Source organism: Solenopsis invicta, chromosome 9, assembly GCF_016802725.1.
Source record: "Solenopsis invicta isolate M01_SB chromosome 9, UNIL_Sinv_3.0, whole genome shotgun sequence".
Lineage (NCBI taxonomy): Eukaryota > Metazoa > Arthropoda > Insecta > Hymenoptera > Formicidae > Solenopsis > Solenopsis invicta.
In genome coordinates this window covers 3409347-3434462 of record NC_052672.1, presented here as the reverse complement: position 1 = coordinate 3434462, position 25116 = coordinate 3409347, and the positions used below count along the sequence as shown (strand labels likewise).

Below are 25116 nucleotides of genomic sequence, written 5' to 3'. Positions count from 1 at the left end.
TTTTTACTCCTTTTTATTCATTTTATTTCACAAAGTGCCAATTTCTCCAGTTTTTATATCTTCTTCACTTTCATTATTGATTTTTGATAATCTAGAAATTAGGATCTTTGCTGTTTTTTTTATCCTTTCGTATTTATTTTAATTTTTCAAAAGTAGATTCCTTCAATTTTTATTTTTTTTTATTAGCTTAATCGTTGATCTTGATAATCTGAAATCTTGATAATGTTTGAGAATTGTTTTTTTTATCTCTTTTTATTAATTTTAATCTTTTAAAATATTAATTTCTTAATTTTATTGTTAATTTTATTGTTCATTAAAGTTGCTATTTTTCTATTCCTTATTATTTATTTTAATTTTTCCAATTTCTTATATTCCAATCTTTTTTTCATAATTGTTGATATTTAGTAATCTCAAAACATCGGTGATAATTGTTTTTTAATCTCCTTTTATTCATTTCAATTTTTCAAAATATTAATTTCTTCAATTTTAACCCTTAAACACACTGATTCAGTCTGGGAGAATTTTTCAACTTTGAGAAGCTATAACTTTGATTCCAATCAATATATTTTAACAATTTTTTTTTAAATAAAAATTTAGAATCTCAAAAATGTGACTGCACAATCGGTATTACCGAAAAATGATTTATTGTAAAATTATAATGAAAAACCATTAAGTAAAAATAAAAAATTGTTCAAAAATCCAGTTTTCCTTTAAAAAAATCACATCTTTGCAACAAAATACTTTTAAGACTTTTTCAAAGAAAAAATTATGGCATTGCCATTCTTTTTAAAAAGTATAATTATGTAACAAAGAGAATATGAAGTATTTTTGAATATCTAAAAATCCACTTTTTTTTATGAAAATTATCTTTGCAACAAAAATCTTGTAAGGACTTTACAATACGACATTTTAAAGCTAAAGACTCATATTTTCAAAAAAAATTATGTTATTATCATTGTGTGTTCGAAATATCTTCCAGACTCCCTAGCGTGTTTAACCCTTAAACACGTAAGTGGGTCTGAAAGACCCCATATGAAGTTTTAAACGCTTGCTATGTGAAGACGGAATGAGATAGGAGGTTCGGACCAAGACGTAAAAAAAGTTTGAAATCTCTTTCAATTGATATAGTTGATCAACTTTTTTGGTCAACTAGAATTCGAACGGCACGGCAGCAAAGTTTTGTTAGGGTCAATGCGACCCATATAGTGTGTAAGTGAAACTTTTTTTGTAAGTATTTTACATAAAAAAATTGGACAAAATACATTCGAACAAGTCGATTTGCAGATGTTACTCGCATACACTCTGTCTAAAGTTGGAATACTATAAAATGTTGTAGAAAAGAGTTTTTCCGAAGTATATCATGAAACACATCAATTTTCAATTTTAGACACGATTTAATCAAAAATTCTTCATATTCGCCTTGTTACATAAGTACATTTTTTAATAGAAATGACAATAATATAATTTTTTTTAAAGTATGAATCTTTAGCTTTAAAACGCCGTATTGTAAAGTTCTTTAAAGTTTTTTGTTGCAAAGATATGATATTTTTTTAAAAAGTGGATTTTTAAATGCCCAAAAATACCTCATATTCTCCATGTTACATAATTATACTTTTTAAAAGAAATGACTTTGCCAAATTTTATTTTGAAAGTGTGACTCTCTAGCTTTAAAACGCCGTATTTGAAAGTCCTTAAACGTTTGTTGTTGCAAAGATATGATTTTTTGAAGGAAAAGTAGATTTTTGACCAATTTCTCATTTTTGCTTAATGGTTTTGCTTTTATAACTTCACAATAAATTATTTGTCGGCAATGCCGATTATGCAGTCACACTCCCGAGATTTTGAACTTTTGTTTTAAAAAAAAAATCGTAGAAAAATATTGATTGTAATCAAAATTATAGTTTCTCAAAATTGAAAAAGTCTCCCAGACCCAAAAATGTGTTTCCGTATTTCACAGGATCGGTGTGTTTAAGGGTTAAGGATTAATATCTTTTCTCAATTTAAAAAATGTGCAAATTAAACGTTTTCGAACCAAATTGAATCGTTAATAATTTAAAACATTCAAAATCAAATCGAATCAAATTTTGAATTTTTATAGAGGAAAAGAGAGTAATATCCCTGATTAAAAAGACAATAGAATTCTATTGTTTTGAATCAGATTTCTTACACTTTCTATCGTTTTCTTTCGGTTTTTTTTTTATCAGGGATGGCTATTGTCGACAATATGGCTACCCCTATTATTTCCGTTATTTGGTGATGTATTCCAACAATTGTTTATGGAGTTATTCGTTTAGTAGTCGTTTTTTAGTGATGCTAATATGCCAATACATAATGACTGACAATTGTTATAAGGCATTTTTACTTTTGAGCACTTCAAAACTTTTTCAAGGTACACTTTTTTAATCTTTAATTACATACACTTTCTCATTATTCTTAAACTTGAGTGTATTATCACATGAAAGTACATACACTCGAATGTTTTTTTGTTATTTAACTTTTTATTCGGCCGTATACATTTCGAGTTATACAAAGTTAAAACAATAACATGAAATTTTATTAATATGGTTTTTTAAGCAAAATTTTTATATCAAAATATTTCTTCGATAAATCAATTGTCATTCTAAAAAGCGGTGTTTAGAAACATTAGAGACATCAATTTATGCTTATTGTTTAATGTTAAACAGGGATAAAATGATATTTTTAATGAAATTTCTAATGGTATTTCTAAAGTTTCTGAACGTAGGAAAATTCTAAATCAGAAAAATTCTAAACAATGGAAAATTAAAAATATATAATTTTGTAACAAGGTACTGTGTTCCTTTTAAACTAATTTTTTTAAATTGTTTTTATAGATACCATATTACATTTTTTTCTTCCACCGATTATGTAGTGCATTAGATTTTTATAAATCACGTCCCAAATAATAAATATTTCATTACTTTGAGTCTAGAATCTCAAACAACACTCTGACGAATGTAATCGTTCAAGTTCCAATAGAAAATATTAATTATAAACAAAGTTATTCAATAAAATAAAAATGGGTGTCAATATTACCCTTTTCTCCTCTACCAAATCGAATCGAATCTTTTCAATTCAAAAGTAAATCAAATTTGAATAAAATTGTTACAGATTTATGTACTAATTTGAATATAATAAAATATTTTTAATGGCGTAATTTTTTTAAATGGATGAAAAATTAATCATTGCATAGACTTTTGAAAAAATGCCTTACCAATTATAAGTAAAATGTATTGTGTGCTAGAAAATTTATAATAAATATCAAATAAAGAATGTGCAAGTTTTACAAACTAATACATAATACATATAATATATACAGAATGTGATACATAAAAAACAACTGTTTCGAAATCTAATTATTGACGATTCAAGATTATTGAATTATTCTTATAGTATAATATCTAGTATTAGCCTAGAGTCTAAGCTAATAATAATATACACGTCGGTCTTAAGACTTCTGTGAATATCATTGTTGTTATGAAAAATATTATTATATGTGCCTTGGTGGTCGAATTGGCTAGGACACTTGCATGAAATGTTGGCAGGTTTAAACCCTGGCCAAGGTAATATTTTTCGCAACAGATTTTTTATTTTTTCAGGGATAGGGAGATCTTAAAAGGTGCTATGTTTGTGTTAATAATATAACATTGACCAATCAATTTAATTTTATTATATTACTTATTCTGATTCAATCTAAGAGCTGTGTTTGAAACCGAAAGTAACGGCATACGGTTCGAAAAACTCAATAATTGTACGTAAAATCACCAGAAATATTATTTCAGTGACAACATCCTACTATAATCATGTATATGCCTATTTCGTCCTTTATTATTCTTTAAAAATTTGGAAACGTTAACACTTTGACAAAAAAAAAAAGACTTTTTTCATACACCAGAACGAGACTAGTCGGTTCCTACAGTTTTTTGCGTGCTGAATACGAATCTCCTGTCCAAATTGCTCTATTATGTCACAATTTTGAGAAATTTGCAATTAAAGTTGTAAAAGATTATTTTCACTTTGATTTATTCAGTTCCAATTTTCTTTTCAATTTTATTCAGTCAAGTAAGCGACTGATGCTCGCAAAATTTTCCAGGTACGCGATCCCGCCGCCACGGTCAGTTACTCGAAGGTGAAACAACCGGAGCCACTGGCATTCACGCGAGCGGAACTGGCCGCGTTATACAAAAAGGCCTTGGAAAAAGGGTCAGCAATCAACCTGGAGTCGTTAACGCAGATTCTCAATGCTGCGGGCAATGGCAACACACCGCCTCAAGCCGGTCATCCGCAGCTACCGGTTAAACCAATGTACAACTATTACTTCTTCCCGCTAAAGAGCTTTGCGTCCGAATTGCAGAGGGATCATCAGACCGCGGTAAGCGAAAGTCACAGGATCCGTTGCGTCATCCGTTAGGCGTGAGCTGCGGATTTTTCTCGACTCTCTGATGTAACCAAATTTTATGTAAATATGTGGGCAGAGAAAAGGGGAGGTGCTAATGATTTTATACCAAAACACTAATACATGATTAATTTCTTGATATGTGAGATATTGTTTGATTTTTACACATTTTGCAAATATCATACAAATTACAGAAATTTAATATTAATATTGGTCAATTGGTCAATTAAATAATTATTTTGAAATAATTATTAAAAGTATACCATTATCCTAGTGAAAAATCTTATAATTTTTCATATACTTTTTCGAAATTTTTATATTTAACATTTTGTAACAAATTTCTATATAGTTTTATAATTTTTCAGAAAGTTTCTCAAATTTTTTATACGAATTGGAAATTTTTTTCAAAGTACTGATTTTCAAAGTACTGAAAATTTACATCTTTTCTAGAATTCTTTATATAAGATATTTAACAAGAATAAGTTGTAAGTCTAACAAGAGTAATTGTAAGTTGAATAAGGCCTATTTATAATTTAATATCTTTTAAACAATTCTGTTAAATACAGTCTTTTAAATTCTATTTTTATTGAAAACTATATTATTTATAGTTTATAAATAATAAAACAAATATGGCTCTTTGATTGGTTGATGACATCTTAAAACAGTACTTGAGACGATCTTACATATAAGAATTGATTATGAATACCGACCTTTTATTTGCTGAATTCATACATTATGATACACATTAAATTCAATATTATTTGAAATTCATATTCAAGGCCTTCAAATTAGGCCACAGTTAAAAAATTAATATGTGATATACAATTGGACCCCGTATAACGCGGTATTCTTATAATGTGAACTAAAAATTGTGCTGCTGGCCCTCGTATAACACGATTAGAAAAAGTGTATTTATTCAGTTTTAACCTATTGTTTAAAATAGAATAAATTGCATATTATTTTTGATTATAGTAAAAAAAAAGTGATTATTCAGTCTTCCATATTGTGTAAAACAGAACAAATTACATATTATTTTCTTTTATATTACAAAAATAGTATTCAGAGAGTGCTAACTTTTTGTGCTCCTTATTTCGTATAAGACGTGATTTTCATAGCACAAAACGTATGTCTCGCGTTATAAAGTTCTTTGTACTTCTCAAAATTATGTAGAGAGGATACAGATACATTTGTAAAAATTTCTGCTACCTGCAAAACTAAAATTTAGCTTTTATAAAAATACAGCTAAGACTAATGACCAGTAACCATCCTAAAATGTCTAAACGAAGTAATTTTAACGCTCTTAGAATTCAACGCAAATTATACGACATATCAATATTCCACCACACCAGATATATTTCATAACTGCCGTTCTTCCTCTGTGTAATATAAATACTTTTTTAATAGTATTATCTTACGATTTCCTTTTTCAATTTCTTTCAAAATAGAACTCCCGTAAGAATTTTCTTTATAGTTTTTTCAGATATTAGCTATTAAAAGAAAAGAACTTAATTATAAACTACATCATCAAATTACAATTTCGCATAAAATTTGCACAAACATGACCTTTCCAAGGATTACCAAGGCTACGTTCCGAAATTCATTTCAATACTGAAAATCTATAGTAGGGGAGACCGGGGCAAATCGTTAGACGGGATAATTCGATAATTGGAAATATCTTTTTATGGGTACATATTAAAAATTTACTTTAAACACTGTAAACACGTCCTAATGTAACGATGTTGCTAATAAAATTTTGTTGGTAACGGCGTCATATTAATGTCGTAGTAGTGAAAAATGTGTTTTGCGACAGTCGAAGTAATTTCTGATAGTCAGCATTTCTTCGAAATTTAAATAAGATAATAAGATTTTTTTGAAAACTTTGAATGTATCGTGTCCAGTTGAATGTATTTGAAACATTTCGTGCTTACTTTTTGCTGTGTGATGTCTATTTTTGTCGATCAACGCAATAATGCGCACAGTTGATGTTGGGGCTATTCGTAATAGTGAGCACCGGGGCGATTCGTTAATACTGATTACAGCGCCTAACCTAAGTTGGATAACCCTAACGCTTTGGCTGTGTTACGAACGTCTGCGCTATGCAGAGTTAAGCATTGAGATAAAGTTTTTCATTGATTTAGTTCAAACTTGATAATATTGTGTATTTCAGTACATAGAACATGAATATGAATATAAAATCGACATTCTTAAGCAGGTAAAAAGTTATAAGGCGTTAAAGATTGACACTTGTGAGGTTAGGAAATCTGTCACACCATAAAAAGACATGCGAACGTGTATGTTTGCATTTGTTTTTTGTAGTATACCTATATCTTTTTTTAAATAAAAGAAAGTCTTAACAACAGCTTTTTTACAGTCTTTCAACTTGAAACACAAATTTCGGGATATTCCCGGACTAAAGAGACTTACTTTTCAAGCGTCATGCTTTGCGTCTCAACGATTTCGTCTCAATCGGGATCAAGGTCCGTGATCTGAGCGTTGGAGGGGAAGGAAGGTCGTTGCATCCACTTCAACGATGTGGAACGAAAATGGCGGCGGGCCCTATCTTTTAACTGCATGCACTTGCTCACTCATACAAATTACAATAAATCTAAATTCAAATCATTCTTTTTAACTTTATCTTTGATTTTTTGTGTAAATTGAAAAAAATAAAGAGACTTACTTTTCCTGCTTCTGCGTCTCCACGCTTTCGTCATCAATCGGACCCCTTTTGAGACAGAGATCGTCAATCCGATTAGCCTAGGGAAATTTTCTATACTTACGTTGAGTACCATTGATCAATCCAATCCGAGATCCGATTAATTATCATAAAACACCGAGACCCGGATCAGATTGGATATGGAACAAATGGGTACTGCGAGCACGGAGTATAGAAAATTTCCTAAGGCTGTAAGTCATCCGCGAATCGGATTGGGACGATTGCTGTCTCAAATGTGGTCCGATTGATGACGAAAGCGTGGAGACGCAGAAGCATGAAAAGTAAAGACACTTTATTATAAAGAGTAAACTTATGCTCTCATGGGTTGATAGAGCAAGTCACATTTAGAAGAAAAATTCTTTACCATTTTTTATTATTTGCAATAGTTATCGAAATAAAAATTAGTAAAGTTCGTCAAATGAGCGTTTTTCTACCCATCGCACGTGGAGACCACCTGCCCTTGTAGAAAAATACTACTAGGTACTACTGCACTACAGGAATGTAATGATGTTACAATGTCGCAATGCAGTAATATAGTGGTAATGCCTCAAAATACTACTGCGCACTAGTAATGCTTAAGTAGTATTTTAAGTAGTATTTTAAGGCACTATCACTATGTTTTTCCACAAGGGCGTCCGTCGCCAAATCATAGGTAACCGCGGCAGGCGGCGCGGTGAGATGGGTAAGACAAGACAGCTATTGCTGCTTCTCCCTTCTCACCGCGCCGCCTGCTGCGGCTGCCTATGGTTTTTCGACGGACGAGCGATCTCCCCGCGTGCGAGGGGTAGGGAAAATACGCGCTCATTTAACGAATTTTACTATAATTTTTATTTTGATAACTATTGCGAATAATGAAAAATGGTAAAGGACTTTTCTTCTCAGTATGACTTACTCTATCAACCTACGAGAGCATAAGTTTTAGATTTCTAACACTCTGTATATGGTTGGATTTGTATAAAATTAAACTTTAATTCTGTCATTAAAATATTTGAAAATTTATAAAAACAAATGTGTAATAGTGGAGAAATCATAAAAATAATTTAAAAAGATTTTTTAATTTACTGTTGTAAAGTACTCTCCGAGCCATCCAACTTTTATTCAGAAAATTTTTTCTATTTTTTATAGTTTTGACGATATTTGCTTGGAAAGAAAAAAGCTGATTTTTTTCAAAAAGGTGTTTTACCTACTAAAACTGAAATTGGGCACGAACAAAAAATAGTTTTGTATTACAAATAAACTCCTCTATGGACACAAAATTTTAGGATTTCTTGAATTTTTGTTTGCAAACGTTCCTAGTAAGTCAATCCCTCGTCTTTTGAAGTTAGATTGAAGTTAGATTATATTGTACATATATCCCAGTGATATAAGAATTAATAGAATAAAATAAGCAAAATTGTAATATCTATCTATAAGTAAATGTTATGATTAATATTAATGTTGCATTTTGTTCTTTTTAATCCGAATATGTTTAGATATATTTTTTATGTAATGAGCTAAAATATTTTCCAATGACACATTATTAACAATACATAAATTAATTTCTAATTTAATTTGCGTTATACACTCAATTCACACGATATTATACGTATCACTCGATATACATTATCTATTTTTCGCCAAGTGCTCATATATAATTTATTAAATGACAAGGATCTAGCATGAAATTCAATCACTTTCTGTCAATATACGGAGCTGGCAAAACTGTAGAAAAAGCGTAATCGCAATACATGCGCTACATGTTTGCGCTGAGAGTCTACCGTGTTTCTTAATATAAATAATGGAGGAGTTAAAAAATACGAAGTAATAAATTAAATAATTCTACTATTTAATTAAACCAATTTAATATAAAATTACAAATTAATCTGTTTAAAATCGCAAAGAACTAAACTTGAACGAAATAAATCAAATTAAATAAGATATAATGCCAATACAAGCCAACAACAAGCTGACAATCTTTGTGTGTAGAACATGATATGTATTATTTTGACGTATTACGTCGTAAAGCGTAGACATTTTCTAAGTGGGATCATCTATAGTACAAAATTAATCTACAGGATGTCACAAAATATTTGTTCATGCTCTCGTGGGTTGATAGAGCAAGTAAAACTGAGAAGAAAAGTCTTTTACCACTTTTCAAAATTTGCAATAGTTACCGAGATAAAAATTGATATATTGCGCAAATGAGCACATATTTTCCCTATCCACCGCACGCGGAAACCTGTTGGTCGCTAAACCATAGGCAGCCGCGGCAGGCGGCGCGTTGAGAAGGGAGAACCAGCAATGGCTGTCTTACCTAGAGTCCCTAGAAATAGAGAGTCTAGACATCTCGGGGTTTCACGTGATTGGATGCACGTGATTGTGCACCTAAAATGGCAGCACCAATACGGATCCCTGTTTAATCCTCTTTAGCCAATGCGATAACAGCATACACACGTTAAGTGCACACAATGATAAACATACACACACATAAAGCTCACATACATACCCTAACATATTCATCACCGACATTTTAGGGCCAGATGTTCAGACTTTCTACTTCTAGGGACTCTAGTCTTATCTACCTCACTGCGCCGCCTGCCGCGTCTAAGGTTTGGCGATCGACGGGCGGTTCCTGCGGGCGGTGGGAAGGGAAATGTGCTCATTTGCCAAATATATTAATTTTTATCTCGCTAACTATCACGAATTTTGAAAAATGGTAAAGGACTTTTCTTCTCAGTTTTACTTGCTCTAGTAATCCACGAGAGCATAAACAAATATTTTGTGACACTTTGTATATGTGGATAATTTAACGTATGGAGCTCGATACTCATTTGCAACATTTTAATTAATCTGAGCAATCATTAAACATGTAACACTCACAACAATTTTGTACTGTAAATGATTTTAACTTAGGAGCGAAACATCTACGTTTTGTAATACGTCAAATAAATACATATTTTGCTATACATAGCAAAAGCTTGTGGTTGGCTTGTATTGGGATTACATCCCGTTTAATTTGATTTATTTCGTTTAATTATTATTGAATTTATATTTATTAGTTTGCCCCGACTCTAATATCGATAGACCCTTCTCCACCATGATAAACTGGAGATTGCGTTGTTGTTTGTCTGTCATTATTATTAGGAATATTTGGTGTTGTTGGAAGTGGTGACGGTGTTTGATTTTTATCCGAGTCCGGAGTTTCTTGGATAATAATAATTGGTTGAGTCCAACGATTTCCGTGATTATGGTGATGCTCCATTTGGTGCCCTGGTGGAACATTGTGCCATTGCCACCATGGTCCTCTACCGGGATACTGTTGTGGCGTATGTCGCGTGTTATCGGAGGCAATAATCATCTATAACACATGAGAGGTTTTTTAAACAACTATTTTACATTATATTATGCCTTATTAGCACAGGGACGTCCGAAAGACGTCTTGTTTGTTGAATGGGACTATCTATCTTTTAATTTATAATAGGTATCATAATTCCCACTATCATGGGTACCTATTATAATTCTGAAATCTCCTGAAAACATTCTGTGGACTAAATAAGCAGCAAATAAGCACCTCATTGTTTCCTATAGACATTCTATTCTCGGAAGTCTTAACAAAAAAAATTATTTTTGAAAATTTCCAAGCGGTCACCTTTTCAAGTAAGAACTACTATAACGTTGCTTGACTTCCGTGAATAGGAGTTAAGTAATGAACTATAAACGCTTTATAATAATACATCTGTAACACTGATCAGTTCAACATATGTCAAAAAAATCAAACATATACAGGATGTCCTAGAAGTAGAGTACGAACCGCTTTGAGGACATTGAAGTGATTAAAAGAAACAAAACAGTTTTATACCATTTTGCGATATTTGCAAATCTAAATGTGTTATTATATTAGCTAAAGTTTTGCAGTGTAGGCGCAGTGTGGCGAATTCAGACGGCCGTGCTAACTCAAACAGCGTCATTTTTCCCTCGCTGTCACCGAGCGGGACGCGACGAGGCCGTACTATAGCGCGACGTCACCGTACATTGGTTTAAACGTTTTATTTTATAATTTAATAATTATAGTGAATAACGCAAAATGGTATAAGACTTTTTTGTTTCTCTTGACCATTTCTATGTCCCCAAAGTGGCATATACCCTATTTTACGACCCATACGGCATAGACCTATTAGGGATGTCCATGAGATGTTTAACGAACATCCGCACATTCTAGGGCTAGATCATATAGATATCTTTGGGACGTTCTTTAAATAAAATGTGCTGTGTAGGCGACATCAGATTATGTCCAGTGGATGTAAATAAGATTCCTTTAGATACTTATTTAATGTTCTTTAGAAAGTTCTGAAATTTTCATCCTAGTATAATGACCTAAAATGGTTCCATTTATGTTTCCCAAGATATTTAGGACGGATTCAGGATTCTAAGCACGTGCTATTAGAGTAATTATTAATATTTATAAAGCATTTGCAATTTTTTGTTTTCTTATTATTTTAAAATATTTTGAAAATCAGTCTCAAGCATCAATTATTCACCAATTTAGTGAATTAAAGTTTAGTAAATTAAATAAATTGACTATCTTTTTGATTTCTGATTTCTTCTGATTGAAATTTTTTCTAAGTTTTGGAAAATATTGTAGATTAGAATTTTTTAATTGATGTGCTGTAAAAACTGTTTAAATGTTTCGTAAAAATTTTGAAGAAGATGAAAAGAAATAAAAAATTGCTTAGATAAATAAAAATGTAAGTGAGTCGCGAAGAAAAATAATTTGAAAATTATAAACATTATTGAAACCAGTATTCATATTCTGTTCTTATATTTAAGAACATCTTAAATACTAAGATGCCATAAACTAATCATAGAAACATGTGTCTTGAGATAGATAGTACGTAAGAAGATCTTGAAAGAGACTGTCTTAAACACAGATTATGAATACCAGTCTTAAATTGAGTTTATTTTAACCATCATCATGGTAATAAAATCACTTTGATAGCAACAAAACAATAAAAGTTTTAAATTATTATTTTCCGTGACAAACTTGACTTCTTATTTAACATATCACAAATTAAATAAAGTTGAAAAACGCAACTATAAATTATTTGAAGTTTTTCAATATATATACTTGAAAATTAATTTTTTATAAAAACATTGCATTTAAGGTTTTTAAAATTATTATAATTAATATAAATTCATACTATATCTCTTGTCCTTGGGTTTTGGCATACCCATTCAACATCGGAACTGAATCCATTATTCTGGTTTTCGGCATGTTGTGGGTATTGTTGTGAATATGCCCAAGGTGTACCGCGGCCAGGATTATTTCCTCTTCCATTTTGGAAGTCAGGATAAGTTTGCCAACTCGGGTGGGCTTCAGCCTCAATGGCTATGAGCAATGCAACAGTGACCAACAATATCTTCATTGTCTATGTTTAAAGGAAATGATTTATGTAGTACATAATATGTGCGCAAAATATACGATTTTTTTAGAATTAATTAATGTGAATTTACGTTAATAAGTTTGACAGAAAAAGAATAAATTTAAATTTAAAAGTAAATTCCTAAAATTTCCCTGAGTTTGAATAAAATTCAATAAAAATCCATTACTGTTAATGAGAAAAGAGAAATTTTCTTTTTCTAGATTTTTCCGGAGTTTTCCTGTAATACATACACCGGAAATTCAAAAATAAAGTAAAATTTTGTTCAGAGCACATAAAAGCTAGTTTTTATCAAAAACATATTACTGATAAAACAATTACATTTTATCATTAACATAATAAAAAACAATACATTATTCTAACATACATATTATAATAATCAAAAATTTATGCTAGATTTTATCTAAACCGCACTCAATTATATTTTCTTTAGGATGTATATGATCTCCTTTCTTTGAATAATTGTAAATTTAAATTAAAAATCTTTTTGAGTATTAAATAAAATGTATTACAAAATAATTAATATATTTATAAAAAATAATAAATATAATATTTATTTTGTTATTGTTTGCACTCGTTAGAAAAGCACGCAAAATGCTCGCGCAAGAAAACTTGAATTTGCGATATGAACGACATATTTCTTAGAAAAAACATTAACTTTAATAACAGAACTTAGATTACAACAAAATTGCTTGCGTAACAAATAAAACGTCAAACAGATAGCTCCGCGTTCTGAAAACAGAACGTTCAACTGAAACACGTTTCTCTTGTCCAAAAAATCGATAAATTGTTTAACAATAAATAAAAAACTTGGAGATTAAAAATATTTTATTCTCGTTATTGTTTACTTTATCTTAAATAATTTAAAAATTATAACACTTTTTTATTTAAAATAAATATGAAGATAATATACATTATAATAGTCTAAATAAACATAAGATAAAGTTATTTCATTATCTAGATGATTGCCTGAATAATTTTATATAGATAACGGCAAACATTGAGTATAACATTAAAACTTTAATGAAATCAGTAACTTTACTGTATTGTATTTTTTTCTTGTTAGATAAATTAAAACAGATGTTTTTATCTAAATTAAAAATAAAAATAATATACATTATAATTTGAGGCTGAAAGTTTGTACAAGATGCCATGTGGCACACTGAGCACCACTGCATGCGAATTATGTACATACATACAAAGATGCGTGCGTATGTGTTACGTTCAACAGACCGTGTAAGATGAAAATTTACAATCGTTATAAACAAAATTTGCACATAGTGGTGCTCAACGCGCAACAAGAAATTTTACATGAACTTCTGAACCTTAATATTCATAAAGATGGAGTTTTTTTTATTTAGATTATCTAGATAATTTTATATAGGTAACGAAAAACACTGTATATAAGCAAGAAGTTAAATTCTAATATATAACATAAAACAATGATACTCTTACTTTTACGTATAAAGTTTAATTTTGTCTAAAGAATTTGATAAATCTGAAATTTCAGTAAAATATTATATTTTATTTATGATACTACATTTTTAATATTACAATTGTCATCTAAAGAGTACAATATAATTGTTTTGATAACAATTATAGTATTAAAAAGTCCTAATTTCTGAAGATATTCTTATTTTTTATTCGATATTTTTTCTTTCAAATTATAAAAATTATTATTAAATGATGTGAATATATTTTTCTTAAAACTATACAAAATTTCTTATGTAAGCAAATTATATCTGTTTAACGCTATGTAACCTCATTTCAATATGACATATTGAAAATAACATTTTGAAAATATATTCTCAAGAATGTTTTTTTCTGTACAAGTTGCATACAAAATATACAATATTTTAAATTACAATTTAATGAGAAAACGACTTTTTAAGTCGGCAGATTGATCGTAGCTTCACTTACAATAGTATTAACACGATACAGCGGAGGAACAGCCGGAAAGCCACAATTGCCGTGGAAAAACCGTACTTGACTAATGAGCTAATGCCGCTGCGTCGTTTTCTTATATAGCGATTTATTGACATGCAACCTCCGTCCATCCGGTGTCCAATTGAATTCGATTAACACAATCAAGTGTAGATGAAACGGAAATTTTGATTCGTGAATGACGTCGACAAATAGTCTACGACGCATTACACGATATATGGTATATCTATAATGTACGTACATACATACAAAAAACAATTTGAGATAACACCTCTCCCCTCCCGCCAACTATTATGTAATTCTCTTATTCTATTTTTCTTCTCTACCACTTTTTTTTTCTCATGACGATTCGTCGTTGTAATATCAGTTTAGAGTTTTGAGCGAGCCAATCACGAAATTATACGAATCGCTTCGATGGCTGCTGTTAGCATTAAACATCGATGTCACAGTTTATCGCCACGCTGCCATTGCATGTGTTAATTGTACAAAAGGTCAATGAATATTGCACAGAATGCAACGCATTTTATTCCTATCCATAAAACAAATAAGGCTTGTTCTTTTTAGTTAAATTTCTTACACGATTCCTCTTTGCTCTTTTTCTTTTCTTGATGGAGAGAAAAAGAGAAAAAGTTCTATTGTTTTTTGGCAAATTATAATACTTATTTGAACGTATGAAAAATACAAAATTTCATAGATTTCCATCTAAATTTCCAGAATGGAAATACCTATATAAATTTATTGTAATTTTACTATATAAAAAGAATCAAAACTATAATGTGATATTTAAATAATGACATTCCATTGGCAAAGTAAAAAACAAAATCTATCAGATATTTTGGACTTTAGCAAATCGTAAAACTTATCTGAATATATATGAAAAATATAAACAAAATTGCGTACATTTCCATCTGAATTTTTAAAATGGAAATAGAAATTTTCGTAATTTCACTAATACAAAAAGCAATAGTTAGTTAAAGAAAGAATTCTCAATCTGCAAATTAAGTCAATAAGCTTCTATCGGTAAAATTCATCCAGAACCAAAGCTATGATTTAATCATTTTCTTAGCAAATTAAAAAATTTATCCATATCTATATAAAATAAATCATTTTTATTTTATTTTATAAAAGTTAAAGTAATATTTCAAAATGAGTGATAAGAGTATATTAATTTTAAAGTTTTTTAATTAATAATTTTGAATATTGTACATTATTTTAACTTACACATACATAGATTGTACAAATATCTATAAATGATTAATGTTTTCTGTTATATAAAAAAGTAATTAATTTTTAATCTTTATTTTACTAATAACTGTGAAATAAAGACTCACAATAAAAATCAAATGTAATAAAAATAAATAATTCGATTATTGTTCAATTTGTCGAAAAAATTTTCCTGAAAAGAATTTTAATATTAAATTTTGTTTCACGATAATTTAAAATTGTTAATCAATTCAGAAATCTATTTTTTGCAGTGTTGGAAAGTATTATAATGTGTTATTTGTAATGCCGTTACCGTTTTTGTTACTTTTTTATATCTGTAACGGTAACGAGAACGTCGTTACATTTTTACAGTGACGGTAACGGTGTCGGTAAAAATTCCTGTAAAGTAAAAGGCGTTGGTATACATGTCGACATGACGGGTTGCCTATTCATACAGGCGCTTGGTGATACACAACTGCATACGCTCCGCGATATGTCGGTAATATCACTCGCATATCTTTTTTCAATAAAGCGTCTGAAATTATGATACAATTATGACTGATTTCCGTAGTAATACGTTAAAATGGAAGCCGGTGTGACAAATACAGATTACGAAATTAATTTAAAAAAAAAAATAAAGGCTATCCTTTTTCTTACGAAGAAAGCTAGATTATAGTTGACCATCATTATTATAATATTATGATTTTATTACTGATAATTATTTTTTGCACACAATATGTATGCACAGGACAAAAGTTAGCAGATCAGTGCAATTTTAAGTAATAAATCAATAAATTTGATCCACTATATAAATAATGACAGAAATGATCACTAACAAATCTTTTATTCATAATATTTGTTTTGATATATTAATAATTCATTATTAAATTGATATTCAATGTAATAATATCAATACTAATAAATATAATTCTTTATATAGTACGTGGCAAAATTTTGGAATGGCCAAACATCTCGAAAATATATTATTATAAAAAAATGTTTTAGACAAAATTGTATTGTCTAGATAAATAATCGTACAATTATTTTTTGACAAAACTCAAGTTTTTAAGATCATATTGAGGTCATCGTTATTTTATGGTAGATTTTTCTTGGTCAAGTATCAAAAAGAATACACGGTACTATTAGATCTCAAGGCCGCAAGAAAGCGCTTTGGCTCAGTAATATATTTTATTTACACCTTGGATCTTTCAATAACACAGCAGACAATAACGCTAACATTTGCCGATGATACAAACACAGTATGGTCTCACACATTAATCCAAAAACAGCGTTTAGAAATCATCAAGAAAGCATAAACAAGCTTGGCTTAAAATCTGGAGAATTAGAGTTAACGAACAGAAACTAGTACACGTAATCCAAGCAGAACAAATCAAAATAATATCAAAGTGAATCGTAATTGATCGAAAAGTGACTTTTAATGGTTATTTTGCAGTCACTTTAACATTGTGATGACTCTCTGCTTGGGAACATTCACATTTAAAAAAGAAATTTTTACTCCAGTAAAAATAAATAACAAGCAGAATCTAAAACAGCTAAGTACCTAGGTATGTATTTGACAATAGATTAACATTAAAAACACAAGTTTGGAACAAAAGAATACAATTGGGACACAAACTCAATAAAATGTATGGTCTCTTGAACCGTAAGTCGAAGTTATCACTAAACAATAAGGTATTATTCTACAAAATTATAATAAATCCAATATAGACATATAGACATATATAGTTGTGGAACTCAATTGCAAATTTTAACATTGACATTTTAGAAATATTTCAATCAAAATTACTACAGATAATTATGGACGTGCTGTGGTTCATGGCAAATAAAATTACAAGAAATCTACATATACAGGGTGTCTGACAATTAATGATAAATCTCTCGCATGTGAGTAAAATGGACCAAACTGAATCGAAAAGTCCTAATGTATTGAGAGTTCAATAAATATTGCGTGTTGATATCTTTGTGTTTGTGTATTGATATTCGCGTTTTCGTCCTATTGGCGCCATTGAAGTGAAGAATTGAATTTTTCGCGACCGCGGAATCACCAAATGATTTGCTGCACCATAATGCTTACAATTAGACACGGATATGTTTCTTGCTAGCGCGATCGCCGAATAACGCAATATCTTTCCTTGCGTTATTTCTTGTATAAGCATTAGCCCGACACACTATGTTTAAAATAAATATTCTCAATGAATCATCTTTATTTTTTAAGTAGTCTTAGATATCAATCTTTCAATATAACTATCGTTAAATGAAATCTTTAGAGATTTAAAAACTTTATTTTTAAAAAAGTTAAAAAAGCATTTGTCTCACGAGTAAGATGTGATTATCTTCGCGGACAAGACGAGACTAATTATGTTCTCTCGTAGAATAGAATATATTGTACGTACATACGTCCTAAGATGATAATATACAAGAAACGAAGCATATAACAATGCAGAATTAAAAATGGTGATATTATCGACATTTTAAGTAGTTTTAAGTAGAGCTCGCAAGATCACCGGGGTTCGGCCAACTTTAACATTTCTTCAATCATATCGACGATGACAAACATCAATTGATATGGTATTGACATGATTGACGAATAATTGCCATTGTTTATGCGTTGGACTTTTATGACTACGACTACGATTCTTTTATGATCATTTTTCTGTTTAGTTCCAACTCGGAAAATACTTTATAAAAATAAACTTTTATTTTTTTTTTAAACACTTGAAATTTGCTACAAGAATATGTAATAAAAAATTGAGATTTACATTTAAAAATTTCAAAGTTTACGCGAACATAATGTTATTCAAGGTCACATTAACATTGCTACATAATGCATCACTTAAAACCCTATACCTTTTATAAAGCATTTTTTCGGTAATGATTATTTTTTTGAAATATTAAAGAGTCTCCACATTTTTGCGAAACCCTGTATATTAAGGTAGAAACTCCAAAACACATTAAAAAATGTCTTTAAATTTTCGTCTAAAATAATTTAGGCATTAATTCATACACTTGCAAAATATGAACTTAAATTACTGTTCCGCGTTCCTAAGATACAACCGTTTAAACATCGTAGATTTTTCCGTATTTATTTGTAAAATAGCCATTACTATCGTGATGTGACACGAATTTTCATATAACATCGAAACTACATTCAAAAATGAAAAACGAGTCTCAAATAGGTGAATTTGTGAGGAAGCGTATGTAACAAGATTGAAAATATCTATCGCATGATATTACTTAGTCAACACAATTTGTAACTGCTATATAATTTAGAAATAATACTTTATATAACAAATATTTTGTATTTCAATATTTATATCACAACTACTTGTATTAATTGCTTTTTTTATATAACGTAAATGTGCAAATGCTACATATTATTTATAAAACAAGTATGTAATAAGATGCTTTAATATATAGAATTTAAACATTGGAACTATATGTATAGACATTTTATACAAAAAAAATAGTTAATTATAATAAGATAATATAAATTTACAATAATTATTAGTTTTAAGATAGAGCGAAATTATAATATAATTACAACATTGCAACTTTTACATTATATAAAATATGATACTGAAACTTATATATAGCTGTTATATAGTAAATACATAACTGTGTTGACTGGGTAAATTTTGAGTGAATAAAAAATTTGTTTCTCATCAAGAGTGAGATTATGCCACTCTTGTCATTTTTTTGCGAGAGCCGCTTTACGCTTTTCTTTTTTTTGTTAATTTTTTACTTTTAATATACATATACATATATTCTTTCTATATCGCATGTTGTGCGGACATTTTTGCCTTTTGTATAAATATCTTCACTGTATGATAGCCATGCTTGTGTATTAATAAAAATGCGACATTGTCATGATCTAATTTCTCTTATTTATTACGTAATACGTAAGATTCTCTTTTTTTCCTAAATGAACTTATTTCATTATGATTTAATGTTATAAATGTATAAAATGCTTTGTTTTTTTATTTTTAGATTTTACATAACAATATATTTTATTTAAATTTGGAAATATGTTTGAATCTGTCATTGACTCGCATAATTGGGGTCTAACTACCTTAATATACATTAAATATATATTGTTTACAATTTGCAATTATTTGCAAGAAGATACATTTCAGGGGAATTGCGATAGTTTGGTATAATCTGCTTATTTATGTACAGTAAATTATTATTAGCAATACAATAATATTTATAATACAATACAATACATTAGTATTTGTAATACAATACAATCAAAAAATTCAGGACGCAATAGCAACATAGCCACTTTCTTAAGAATATTAAGAAATTAATTTTAGGCTTAGAAAACGTAATTTTAATTTATGCTTTCAAATTCTTAAAAAAACTAGTCTCAACTGCCACGTGCTGAACCATTTGATTGTAATAATATTAACAATAATTGCTTGTCTTTAATAATTTGTACTAATAAATCCATTTTATTTACATATTGTTTGATATGCTCCGAATATTCTATTATATTACAATAGATATTAACAACAATGGTACATAAAATACAACGTATTATTCAACAACTTTTTTTTATATTTTGTAATTGATTTCATGTTAAAAACTTTTATTCGACAATTTATAGTATATCGTTAAACCGAGTAGACTAGAATAATCTGTGATATCTGAGAACAGATATCAGTCCCAAATGTGTGCAAAACTAATTATGTAAATATATGTTCATAACATTATGAACATTTGTTTGGTAAAGCCATCTTGGTGATTTTTCAAATTTGAGTGTAAAAAATGTTATACTAAGCAAATCGCAGATATAATTGTCATACATCCGTAGGTATAAATCCATTATATTTGCGTATGTATTATATAGCAGTTATATCTATGTTTGCTGAATGCTTTTTAGGAAATTTTGTTAGGCAAAAATAAACAAAAATTGTTTTGCTCTTATTCAAACAGGAAAAATACGAAGGGCACGCCACTTTAAGTGTAAAAATAGACTTTTCTGTTTCCATAAGGAAAGAAAAGGATCTATTATTTATACTGTACAAACGATCAACATGATAAGCAGCGATGTCTGATTTATGTCGAGATTATCTTATCATCAATGTAACTTAAACATACGAAATTATGCGAATTACAATTGCAACACACACACACACACACACGCGCACGCGCACGCACACACACACACGAGCGCACGCGCACACACACACGCACGCACGCACGCACGCAAGGCAACGATTTATATTATATTTAGTAGCTGCGGTACTTCATTGTAATGTTTAAAATAGCATTGATCTCCATCAGACATTAAACACAGAGAAAAACATTTCTTTAGTATTTCTATTTCTGTTTGGCTCATTTATTTCTTAGACAATAATATAACTTTAAATAAAACATTATTTTAAGTAAAAATTTCTAAGTTTTGTTGCATTAAACCATATTATTTGGCAGAAAATACATGATTACTTGAAACAAAATGTTGTAATAAAATAACATTTTCTTTGATTACATTAAATAGCCTTTCCACGATCATCCTGAAATATCATGTAACCCACTACTATTAAATGGCTATAGTACTCTCTAAATTTTTTGGAGTGGAATTTTATCTAAAGAGTGGAATTTTACTCTAAAAGTATGAAAATCCTACCACTCTTTATCAAGACTGGCAGAATTTTCACACTTTTAGAGTGGGATTCCACTCCAAAGATTTTAGAGAGTAGGACTGCTATAAACTCATAAGAAAGTTCACACAGAATATAAAGCCATAAGATTTAGAATCAAGGATAATATATTAGTCTAACAAGCTGCGTGATAGATTATAATTCTATGAGTTCAGGTTCAAACCTAACTCGCAACTCCACATTTTTGTGGTGTGCACACTATTATAGTGCTTTTATGAAAAAACATGATTGGGAGCCAATGATAACTATTGACACTCAATTATAACTGTTGATTAACAAATAGTTACTATTGGACCACCAATTGTAATGATTGGATTGTCAATAGTAACCGTCAACGCTTAAAATGTACGATTGGGAGGACAAATGGTTATTATTGCAACTTAATAGCAACTATTGACGAAAGAATGTAGCCATTGGGATTATGAATAGTAAAATGATTGGAAGAAATTTTTTTTAATGCAACAATAATTTAACCCTTAGTTGACACACTGGGTATGGTATACCAGAGCTATTTACAAAAGTGCTTGGCATTTATAAATCGTTCGCTCCTTCTCTCTTCTAAAAATTTCAAATATATTCAACTTCTCAATTTTCGCATCTGTTTAGTTTTTTTCTTAATCTGCTGGCGTATCGATTGAAAAAAAATTGTTTAAATGTTCCATGCATTACGTACCGAGATATACGTAATTGAAAATAGTCGGATGATGTTACACCCATGTGTAGCAAAATATCGAATCCAATAGTATGTCAGCTGAGGGTTAAATGAAATAATATAGTTTTGTTGAAATAATAAAATTGTTCGATATAACAAAATTATAATATAATATATTTGTAACATAATTATAATATGAAATAATTCAATATTTTTACTAAAATAATATATCTAATTGAAAAAAAAAAACATAAATATATCAAAAAAATATTTATGGTAAAGTTATTATCTAAAACAATTGGACCTTTCAAACATTGATTTTGTTAAACTAGTCCAATGCATAAATTTCTTGGAATTTACGAAAATTTGTTAAATCTACAGAAACATTTCTCTCTGTATGTACATTATTATTTGTATATAATATGTAGAAGGGAGAGTCAAAAAGTACCTTAAAAGTGTGTTAAAAGTTTGAAACATTGCGCGATTGTTTTGTAAGTTGGCACAAGGTGGTTTGGTCAGTTCTGGTGTGCTATTACAGCGTGACAATACGCACACATCTTGCAAAATGATCGCCAAAATCTCGAATCTCCATTTCCAGTGTATTTCACATTCCCCTTATTCATCCGATCTCGCAACAAGTTATTATCATCTGGGTGGCAAAGAAATTTCTATGGACGAGTTGAAAACAGCGATACATGGCTGTGCAGTCAACCAAAAATTTTTTTTCTCTCGGAATCAAAGCCCTAGTGAAGCGTAGACAAAATACAATTAATAAAAATGCTTCATCACTTTTCATTGATATGTATTTTATAAAAAATATTTTAGGTTATTTTTTGACTCTCTCTAGTACTCTTACAGAAAAAGAGTACGGTGAATGAAATGTTTTTCTATATCAGCCTTTATCTCATTAAATGCATTTTATCTGACAAATGTCATAATTCTTCAAATTGCATCAAATAAATTTATTTTATGGATATCGCACGTATATCATGTCGATCAAATAAGCATCCTCCTAACTATGAGTAGATTCAAAATACTTTGCCGCAATTATTAAAAATGTAAGGACAATGCTTCCGTGCAATAACGGCGTATGGTACATTGATGTTCACTCGCACTTGTTCAGCTTTGCTCAATTTGTTCCACACGTGAATCGCTTTTGCCTTACTTAATATCTTCAAAGTTGCGTTACTGTCTTTGATCTCAAAATATTTCTTCCATTTCTTATAATGAATCGGATAGAAAACTGATGGTGGGTATACAGTGAAGCCGTGACAACGGTCGGTCGTCATATCGCGCGCCTACAAAATAAAATATAAAAATTGTTTTTAGCTTTTGACATTGAAGTATCTGTAATATTTTAATTCATTGTTTTGTATGTAAAATTAATAAAATATGTAAATATAAATAAAATTATTATATCTTTAATAAAAGAAGATAATATTAAAAGAGAATTAGGCAATCAAATCGCTTAAAATAATGCAATTTAAAATAACAAATTAGGGGAACATTTGTTTAATGCTTATTCAACATTAACTTAACACTTACATAACATTATTAACTTATTTGAGATAATGATTTAAAGAAATTTATGTTATTATAATTAATTAATTTTAATCCTAACAAATGCACTCCAAGGGAATTTTCAAACTATGTTACTGAGCCAGTAAACAACATTTTTGGCTCGGAACCCTATCTATAAATCACTTTCATTTTTTGGGAATTGGGTCAGGCCGTTGCCACATCAATGTGACCAATGTATTTCTAGCTGTCAAGAAATACGCGTTGAAATTGCACTTGAGAAATATTTGCATTCTATTCTACCGTTTGTGCTAGCGTTTTGTGCAAGTAAGTCAATTCTGTTTGCTTTGTTAAAATTAATATATTTCACGTAATTACGTAATTTGAAGGTTTTGAATCTCATAAATTAGTAAATATGATTTTTCAATTTTATAGATAAAATTAATCAAATATTAAAGAATCAAAAACCAGTTTGTGAAAATAACAGAATTCTTTAGTGTATTCTATGCGATAGTCGTGATTAACATTTTATAACAAGTTCTCATTGCATTTTACATCTATTTATCTATACATATTTTTATTTAAAAATATATGTATATACATAGATAAGTGTAAAAAGATTATAATAGATTTTCATTGTTTTTCCCATTTTCCAATTTATCAACATTTTATATAGCAAAATAATTATGCTTTTCAAAAGTTTGTAAGCAATTTTTTCTCATTAAGTGTCTCCTTTAAAACTTTTCTTGAAGATTTAAAATCGGTTAATTAGAAAAAAAAAAATAATTTTTGAATAAAAAAAGTTACTTCTGCATTTTTTCGGCACATTTTTTTCTCTAAACGGGGTTCCTTTAAAGAATTTTTAACCTACTTCCAGCTCAGATAATTAAATTCCGCGCCAGGAACATTAATCCTTGTACTTTTATCTTTATACTAATAAGGAGAACTCGGCACCGATTTTAATAAAATTTTATGAATGTATAATATTTACTCAAACATTAACTACAGTAAAGCCGTAGAAATTGCAATATTTAGACATTTTCGAGAAAAAAATATAAAAAGAATAAAAACAAATTAAAAAAAGTCAGTGGCGTCTGGCATTAGACGTTGACTGCACTACGTTCGAGGTTCCAAGTCCAATTCTAGAAGATAAGACTTTTTCTATTTAAATCTTATATATTTGAAATTGTTATATACAATTTTTAAATCGTTTTTAATTATTTAATATAAAATGTTTTTTTTCAAATCAACTAATTTAAAAATGCTCTTCTCTATTAATATTTAAATTAAAATTTCGCATAAACACAAAAAATATATTTAATAAAAATAAAGAGTTTAATGGCTTATTGTAATAAAAATTTACAATGACTATTTTACAAGGAGTTTACGTATTTTATAATTTTTTAAAAAATTCACTTTTTTTTAATGTTGAATGTTTTTTACAATTTATATTTTGGGAACTCATACGCACGCACGCTCTTCGTAAGACTTTCCGGAATAAAAATTTTCCAACGCCGCTTTAATCATTGCATTTTATCGAAAGTTATAAATACTTAAACGTCGAGGCGATA

At 29.2% G+C, this 25116-nt stretch overlaps 3 protein-coding genes across 7 annotated transcripts in view; all 3 read right to left on the bottom strand.

The window, feature by feature from the left end:
- LOC120356747 (TBC1 domain family member whacked-like) overlaps nucleotides 1–25116 on the bottom strand; it is a 512462-nt gene that overhangs the window by 92707 nt on the left and 394639 nt on the right. The window lies entirely within an intron of this gene.
- LOC105196181 lies at nucleotides 8932–14617 on the bottom strand. The gene is made up of 3 exons (XM_011161970.3): nucleotides 14465–14617; nucleotides 12305–12532; nucleotides 8932–10464 (listed from the first exon to the last, which is right to left on the bottom strand). The coding sequence occupies exons 2-3, from the start codon at nucleotides 12527–12529 to the stop codon at nucleotides 10162–10164; spliced, it is 528 nt and encodes a 175-aa protein (XP_011160272.2). The 5' UTR covers nucleotides 12530–12532; nucleotides 14465–14617; the 3' UTR covers nucleotides 8932–10161.
- The window catches only part of LOC105196183 (lactosylceramide 4-alpha-galactosyltransferase), a 33062-nt gene continuing 25182 nt past the window's right edge, over nucleotides 17237–25116 (bottom strand). Inside the window, exon 3 of one of the 3 annotated variants that reach the window (XM_039453424.1) lies at nucleotides 17237–23325. In XM_039453424.1, the coding sequence (XP_039309358.1) occupies nucleotides 23056–23325 (270 nt within the window). In that variant the 3' untranslated portion in view covers nucleotides 17237–23055. The remainder of the gene's footprint in view (nucleotides 23326–25116) is intronic. The other 2 variants (XM_011161973.3, XM_039453425.1) reach the window with 2 other exon arrangements.